The 8538-nt window shown below is 34.2% G+C and overlaps 1 protein-coding gene across 3 annotated transcripts; it reads right to left on the reverse strand.

Moving 5' to 3' along the window:
- Positions 1 to 234: 234 nt before the first annotated feature.
- LOC127245577 (vacuolar protein sorting-associated protein 9A-like) lies at positions 235 to 8078 on the reverse strand. Of its 3 annotated transcripts, none has more exons than XM_051266558.1 (9): positions 7877 to 8078; positions 6459 to 6506; positions 3975 to 4095; positions 3461 to 3608; positions 2943 to 3113; positions 2290 to 2469; positions 1211 to 1994; positions 596 to 646; positions 235 to 499 (listed from the first exon to the last, which is right to left on the reverse strand). In XM_051266558.1, the coding sequence occupies exons 2-7, from the start codon at positions 6463 to 6465 to the stop codon at positions 1227 to 1229; spliced, it is 1395 nt and encodes a 464-aa protein (XP_051122515.1). In that variant the 5' UTR covers positions 6466 to 6506; positions 7877 to 8078; the 3' UTR covers positions 235 to 499; positions 596 to 646; positions 1211 to 1226. The 3 variants fall into 3 exon arrangements, with proteins under 3 accessions (XP_051122515.1, XP_051122513.1, XP_051122516.1); XM_051266556.1 differs by having other exon boundaries at positions 1215 to 1994; positions 7877 to 8076; XM_051266559.1 differs by having other exon boundaries at positions 1215 to 1994; positions 6452 to 6506; positions 7877 to 8073.
- Between the last annotated feature and the right edge of the window lie 460 nt (positions 8079 to 8538).

Genomic DNA, 8538 nt, shown 5'->3' on the forward strand with positions numbered 1-8538 from the left:
AAAAAACTAAAACCCACAAACAAACACATTTTTAATGTCCTAACTTACAAAATTATAAAAAAAAAAAAATTACTAAAAATAATAATTTGAGATACATAATGAATAATTTTGAAATTTTCTCATTATAATTTTATATTAAGACAGTCTTCATTTTTTTTTTTTTTTTCCATTTTGCCACTGCCAAAGGGATAAGTTTTTCAAAAATTAAGAAAAATCAATGAATAGATCATGTCATCATCGAAAATGAATTAGGTATAAATTTGTCCTAAAAACCTTTTCTTGTCCCCTACAACAACAGCCCTTAAAGCTCCATCTACAAATAAATTATGCTAACTTGCTAAAAAACTGGTACGTCTCACGGCAACAGACCAATATAGTGCAACGGTCAGAACTAGTGTGCATCAAGATCCATTTACAGCAGGAACGGAAACTAACCTCGGCCAGATGAACAAAATTTTGTATAGACTAAAGACAGTGTCCAAACAGCTGCAGCGATTCCCTGTTGTTAGAAGAGAACATCTATTTATCGATTGGTTTCACATGTTCGGGGAAAATAAATTAGTAAAACCGCATAAAGGGTAGAGGGAGTTTTTACCTTTACATTATCCATTGCGGCTAAGTTGAAGCCTAATGTATCCTTGCATTCCTATCATAACCAATAATTCGATCAAATACAGATTTTCGATTCAAATTTGAAAAGGATTATAGATTCAAAGTATGTCATAACTCAGATTCTAAAACTAACATATGTCAAGTGGATGTAATTTGGATCCGAGTACTAATAAAAATATGTATTTTTTTAAACAAAAATCAATTACCCAAAAGACAGATCCATTGCATCCGAATAATAAGATATTATTTGATTGTAACATTCGAAGAATTTTTCTTAATAGAAAAGCTCAATCTACTACAAATGTAAGCCTCGACCACATTTAATTCAAAAACAATTACATGCTCTACTTTCTTGAGTCCAAGCGGATGTTTAACAGATTTATACCTTCACTTACCATGTTTTAACCAATTCATATCTTCAATTACCTTCAGATTATCCAACAATAGATTACAGAAACCGTGGCTAATCCTAATTTTAGGGAAAAAAAAAAAAAAAACTCTAAAAACAAATTTTAGAAACTAGTATATCAATAGAAGAGATAACTTTTCTCCATTGCATCATGTAAGCGATGGTAGTAAATTTAAAGAGAGAATTTACCTACCCTTCGTCAGCTTCAGTCTTGTTCAGCAGCTTCTTCTTCCTGCTTCTGTGATTTGGTGTTCTCCAGATTAAACCCTGAGTCCCTCTGCATACCATTTTTAGGATAGGCTTCTTTTCTTATTTCTGAATCCTTTGGAGCTTCACTTTCAGATTGCTCAAATTTTCGCACCTGAGTGCTCAACAATGATGGATATTGAATTGCCACACCTAAACCTCTTGCAAGACATACATACTTGATTACAAGTTGCCTATAGTTGTTTAGCAGATCATCAATATCACCAACCATCAGATCGCCAGCCTCAGAATACAAGTACGGGAAATCCACAAAGATTTGCTTAGCCTCTTCTTCCTTCAACAGCAGGGCTGCACCTTTATTTTCTGGGTCTGCTATTGATGGAACTTTATCTAGTGCTGCATCATTTTTCCCATATAATTCCTCACTCATGTCAGATTTGGTTTCTGATGACTCACCATGAGGATGAGGATGCGTTGCTGCATGATCCTCTGACTCTGCCTTGGTAGCAAGATCAAAATTTTGATTTGTCTGACCATAGAAATTATCAGAACTTTCACACAGACCAGACAGAAGTGCCTGAGCAGATTCCATGTTCTTTTCAAACTCCAAATCGTCCATAGAAAGAGATTTTGCATTAATATTCGTAATGAAAGACTCTACGGAGAGCATGTTTGTGAAGAAGTACGCTGCCTCACCAGCCAAACGAGTCTGTAGTCTAAACCTTTGGATATATGCAAGGTTTGAGTGTAGTTGAGGTGGATTAGCCTGTTCAAGATGTTAAAAAGGATTAATGATTTTAGCATAAAATTATTTTTTTTCAAGAAAAAGAGATACTAGACAAAACCATCTTCAAAATTTTGAATTTTTTAGAAGCAATCAATCCATCAGTGTACATGTGATGGAATCCAACAACAGGTTTTCTATCATTGGTGTATATGATTTTTCAAATAAGTTGAATGCTTTTCACCATGTTTTTCTAGTAAAGAAACATCATAAGCATATAGTCAAAACTGAAACACGAAAGCAACTTGCTGGATACATAGCCAGAGGGCAGAATTACCTTGACGGTGACATATATGAGAACCGGGAGAAATTCATCAGCTCCAGGGTGATCTTCATTAGAAGCAAGAGATACATTCAGCAATAGGTTATTAATGACTTTGCAACAGTTTAGAATGCAAACAAGTTTGTCCCTTGGTGCCTTGTACATGTTGATCTTTTGCAGCTCTTTTTGGGCAAGCTGCCAAAGCAGTACACGAATGGAGTCAAATTTCTTAATAAATAACCTAGACAGGTAACAGACTATCATTAGATGGATCCCATTGGCAATCAGAGTTTGTTCAACATAACAAATAGTTCTACTAGAAATAGGTGAATGACACTCTTCTCTTTTGTCATCAATATAACAACAACATCCCGTACATCCGGACTACGAAGCACTTAGAAAGAGCTACTTCTGAAAGGAATATAAGGAGAATCTATCACAGAATTCTAGAGGAAAACCACTGTCATATGTACTTATATATAATGCAACAATTTAGCAAGTTGGAATCTTGATTGGCTTGATTCAAATACTGGCATAGCAATGGAAATTCTGGTTCCGCAAGAAAATAAATCAGAGGTCCAGAACCTAAGATCATTCCCACATGGAACATAATGGATGAAACATTCAATGTAATGGAATAATTACATAGGATTCATTTCTTCACTCACCAACCATGATGTTTCGTTTTGATAGGTTGGCTTAATATCCAAATTCTCAGGCCGGACAAATTGCTGAATCAAAGCCATCTTTTCATTAAGCTGCTCATCAGCTTTGACATCTTCAGGAATTGAAGCAAATACACGAGCAAATAGCTTTGTCATGACATATTTCTCCATTCCCTGCAATTCAACAAACACCTGTTACTATGGTGCTTAACATTTAACAAAGAGAGAATACTCCACATTGACAGCAGTGGATGAGGATGAAACAAAAGCACATTAATTCACTACAACATAATTGAGCAAACTATCCTGCTGCTGGATTGTCCAAGGTTATAAATAATTCAAAACGCCCCAAGGTCGTGTTCTTTTAGAATTTAGGAATTCTTAGTTTTTGTTGTTAGTTATTAGAAACTATGAAACTTATAAAATATCTATTTTTGTTGTTTTTTTAAATGTGTTTTGTGAGAAAAAATAGTGTATGTTTATTGGGATTGGTAGTGTTTTGTGTAAGGAACTATACTCACTTCACTTGCACTCTCCAACTCCTCCTCTGTAGATCCAGCCCAAAGGGGATGAGCCCTAAATGCTGCTTCCATATTTCCAAGGAACTCCTGCACTGCTTTACTATCCCTTTCAGCATCTGGTGCATTGTTCAAAAATGACACTATGAAACTGCAGTGTCCGAATGAGAGAGAAATCATAATCAGATTATTGGTTAGGAAACCAAAAACAAAATAGGAAGTAAATCGACTTGTGCATTAAAAGGGAAAAGTTCCAATATTCCAATAAACTTCTTAATATTGTTAAGGAAACACAATCCAACATCCGACCAGCAATAGAAGGCCAATAAATGAAAACCACAATTACATCATACCTAATTGAAAGTGGAAATTAATGCCACACGAATGCATTGTGACTCGTTGAAGGTATATAACAATTAGCAATTGCTTTTATCAATCCTCTCAACAATTAACTCTATGAAAGTGCCAAAACCTAGCATAAAGCTCCTTGAATTTCAAAAAACCAATAACAGTACACCTCTTGATGGCCTTAACAAAATCCGCTGCGGAAGGATGGCGCATCCTCTCAAGAAAATCGTGCCAAGTCAAAGGCGCACTAGACGAACCGAACACGTCGGAATTCTCCATCGGCGATGGATCTGGTATTCACCAATGTATAGACACAATAATTAGGAAAATACCCTATTGGAAACACTAAATAAATCTTCAAAGACGAGGGTGAGCAAAATCAATAGAATTAGGGTTACGATAATGCATACGGAATATAAACAATCCCCTCTCCAAAAATTCGTCACAAAATTAACAAGAAATTCAATTCCAATCGATAGAATTAGTTTGCCACAATTGTCAAATAACTAAAAGTGGACTCCAGCCAGTTATAAAGATAATCAACACTCTTTAATTTCTTGTCAATTCAACTTCATTCACCAATTTCAAAATGATAGAAGAAAACTCTTAATCAGGTAATTATAATTATAAAAAAAAAACGGGGGGGGGGGGGGGGGGGGGGGGGTGGGGGAATGGATTTGAACTAGAAACTGTAGTGGATACATCCTTAATGGTGTCTATTAATTATGGTGCAAGTATATATGATCATCTGGGCAGCAGCTTCTTCATAACCAGTTTTTCCATTTATTGACAAGAGACAAAAAGTTACTTAGGGTGTGTTTGTTTGGGGGATTTAATAAGATTTCTACTATTCATCCAATTTTTTCCCCCTAAAAACATCAAATCAAACACCTATTTTTCATTTTTTATATTATACTAAAAATCAATTTTACATTCAAAACATCACATCAACACCTATTTATATCACATCATACAACTATTCAAATTCAAAATTTTTACTATTCAAATCCCAACTCAAAATCCAAACCCCCAAACAAACACACCCTTAATATATCTTCCTAGTCATGGGGGATCTACAACATTGATGTTCAATCAAATAATTGTATTCCAAAGCACATGATGCCCTACTTCAATATTAAGCAATTTCAAGCTCAGTTAAAGTTCTCAAGAGCAGAAGTTGTCGCCATCTAGGGTAATCCTGTAGCGAATCCCCATTAGAAGATTGAACCATAGTGATAGCTTGAAATGGTGAAAATTTTTCTTGTGCATACAAAAACTAATATTAATTACATGATAACGTAATTTAATTTCCTATCCCCTTACGTAAAATTTACAAGACAGAGATCCTTGTAGTTTCCCATGCCTCCAAACGAATAATCAAAACGATATAGTACATCAAGTATTTTTTTAAAACCTCAAGGAGCAGAAGTAAACTACAATATCACAATCTCCATTGAACATTAGTTTCAAAAAATTCATAGGTAGATCAAACTACAATCACCAAACCACCAACTGGATAGGTTTTATGCCAAAGAATGTTTCAACACCCTCCACTTTGTCATTGTTCCCCAACAAGATATCTCTCACCATAGCTTCTCTAATGGACAGTTCGGTGTACTGAAAATATCTTAGTAGTTAAAAAATAGCAACAACAGGCATACTTCTAATAGCAAATTTTATATCCAACTAGAAAATTTGTGTTTTATTAATTATCAGTTAACCAAGGATTGGTTACAGTCCAGCTAAGCTATTATCTAAGGGCATGATCTAAGATACATGCTTAAATCACGTGGAGGGAAAGAAAGAAAAATGTTCAAAACAAATACGACCCTAGATGCTTTGAATATTCAATATACCATTATCTAGTTAGTAGCTGAAACATCCACAATTTATTAATATCATTTTGCATTATCTAGCAGGTAGAACAAATTGGATCGTCAAATTAGTATCGATCAGTCACAAGGACATACTACTAACTTTCGGACGGGTTTCTAAGCACTCAAATTTATGAATAATATTATGATTATCATTCATACACATAAACAAGTACATTGAACTACTTTTCCTATCTTTCAATGGTTTTTCTTGAAAAATTATGAACAATAAATATTCACAATTTTGACAATGGAACTGCATGCCTGCAATATCCAGCTATATATTTCATAAAATAGCAGCATTTCTGTTGTCACAAATGCAATCCAGATTGAAAATTTGTGGGTAGTGCATGGCCTATGAAAGGAGCAGGGAGAAGATTTCACATCAAACTGTCAAAATGAATCAAAAAATCTTCAACTCTTGATGTATCCGTTCAAATGAAACACGTGCGATATAAAATTCAGATACAATACTTAGACAGACAGAGCTGATACAGCAGTACATTTAGGGCGCCTTCCAACATGAGTTCCAAGCCATGCCTTGTAAGGGTTAGGGACTCAATGATCCAATTAGATTATTGATTATTGGGTCACTCAAGATTATTTTTCTATTTAAAAGCTCATATATCTATTTGACAATTTATTTGCAGGTATACAACCATTGATCACTAAAGACATATGTTCACACTTCACCTATATGAAAATCCTTAAAGAGTAGCAATTCAATAAGAAAATAAAAGATGCTTCAAAAGGAATGAATGAACTTAATTACCTCATACCATGCATGAATCCTCACAGTACAATATATAGATCATCACTTGAGGTACCTGCAGGTTTTGGATACCACTTCAGTTTAACAGAGTTTGTGTGTCCACGCGGTGTAAATCCGTTCACACCCGTACCAAACACAATGGAGCAAGATAGTACTTAGTCAAACTACGGATTAAAGTTGCATGCACCAGTCTAACTCAGTAAGAACCAACAAAGCTAAGACACGTCAACACAGCAGGTACTGCTTTTAGGTTAACAGTGCAAGAACAACCAACCAAACAAATTGGGTTAACATGATATAAACTAACATTCTACTAACTATAAAAGACAATGAATTAAGTAAAATTTACTAGAATTGCACTAACATTATGGCAGTCTACAGAACAAACATTTCTTTTACGCAGTGAAAAATAGACTGAGTAAAGTGAAACTAAGTGTTTGTTTGGGGGTTTGGATTTTGAGTTGGGATTTGAATAGTAAAAATTTTGAATTTGAATAGTTGTATGATGTGTGATATAAATAGGTGGTGATGTGATGTTTTGAATGTAAAATTGATTTTTAGTATAATATAAAAAATGAAAAATAGGTTTATGATTTGATATTTTTTGAGGGAAAAAATGGGATGAATAGTGGAAATAAAATCCAATCCCCCAAACAAACACACCCGACTCAAGTCAAAATGCTTCCAAAACAAGCTTCTACATCCAAAAGAAAAGTCATTGCCAAATTGCACTATCTACAATGAACCTTTGACTTTATCGAATAGGCAGAAAATAGGAACGATCATCCTAACTCGTTTATACTATTGAAAGTAAGAGGAAGACAGTAACCTCAAAATCCGTCCATTGAGAAATAAGAAACAAAAATTGAAAAAACAATTATCATCTGAGTACAATAATTGAAATGCTGCAATAGGAAATTGACCGAAACACATAAAATTCACAAAATTTCTTCCGTAGTAATTGAAAGTTTCTCAGCCGACACTAATAGAATCAAAAAATCAGAAGCTACAGGCACATAATAGGTATGAAGAATCGACAAATGGCTCTCACAACCCTAGAAAACCGTTTCGCTTGAACAAAGAAAAAAACAACAGATGCAAAATAGAAATTAACCAAAAGAAACTTACATCCAAGCTTTTGAAACCAATTCCAAACACACAGAATACAAAAATCACTACACCGATTCACGCACAACGATGGCCCAACGAAACCAAAAAAAAATCAAAATCAAAACTATACTTTCTACACTTGCACTTTTCTGCTTGTTTGTGGATTTTTGTGTCTCCCTTCTATTCTCCTATCCGTTAGACACGAAACCATTTATTCATAAGGGCGTACTTTAGGTAATCCATACACCCATTTTCGGACTTGTTATCTTAGGCAATCTGGAAATTGAATATCCCAATTTCGGATACAACACATACCTTGCGATTTCTTCACCTTATGCGGCAAGTTGTTGTTCTTCTTCAGGGCAACGAAGTTCTCAGACACAGACGCGGCTCAGGGGCGGCGATTCGTGGCGGAGCTTGGGCAGATCGGAGCAGAACGAGCGGAACGGCGACTTGGGATGTTAAAAATGAGTTTGATTATTAGAATATATATTTTTCTAAAAATATATCGTGTAGTACTTATTTATTTGTTTAGTAAGGAAGATAATTCTGCTTGTGTTATAAAATATATCAAATATAATATAAATTTAAGTACATATATAATGTATATATATTTGTGTGTATATAATTTAGATAGAGATATGGAGATTGATAGAGAGAGAGCCGAAAGAAATATAAAGTGAAAGTAAATTCTATCATTTTATTTTCATTAAATACAATGCTGACTTATAAGCTATTTCCAATTCAATTAGTCATCAAAATTAGATATGTGTTATCATAATATAATGACATAATGCAATGAGTCTAGATGACAAAAGCAATAAATGACAACTATGAAAAATGCAATGAGTTATAACACTCCTTTAGGTCTCATTAATTGCAATGAATACGTCTCGTTAAAATCTTAATAGGAAAAAATTCAATTGGACAAAAATCCTAGTCAAGAAAAAAAAAAGTACGTCATTCATGCATTAAAA

Source organism: Andrographis paniculata, unplaced genomic scaffold (genome assembly GCF_009805555.1).
Source record: "Andrographis paniculata isolate CXL003 unplaced genomic scaffold, ASM980555v1 Contig22END, whole genome shotgun sequence".
NCBI classification, from domain to species: domain Eukaryota; kingdom Viridiplantae; phylum Streptophyta; class Magnoliopsida; order Lamiales; family Acanthaceae; genus Andrographis; species Andrographis paniculata.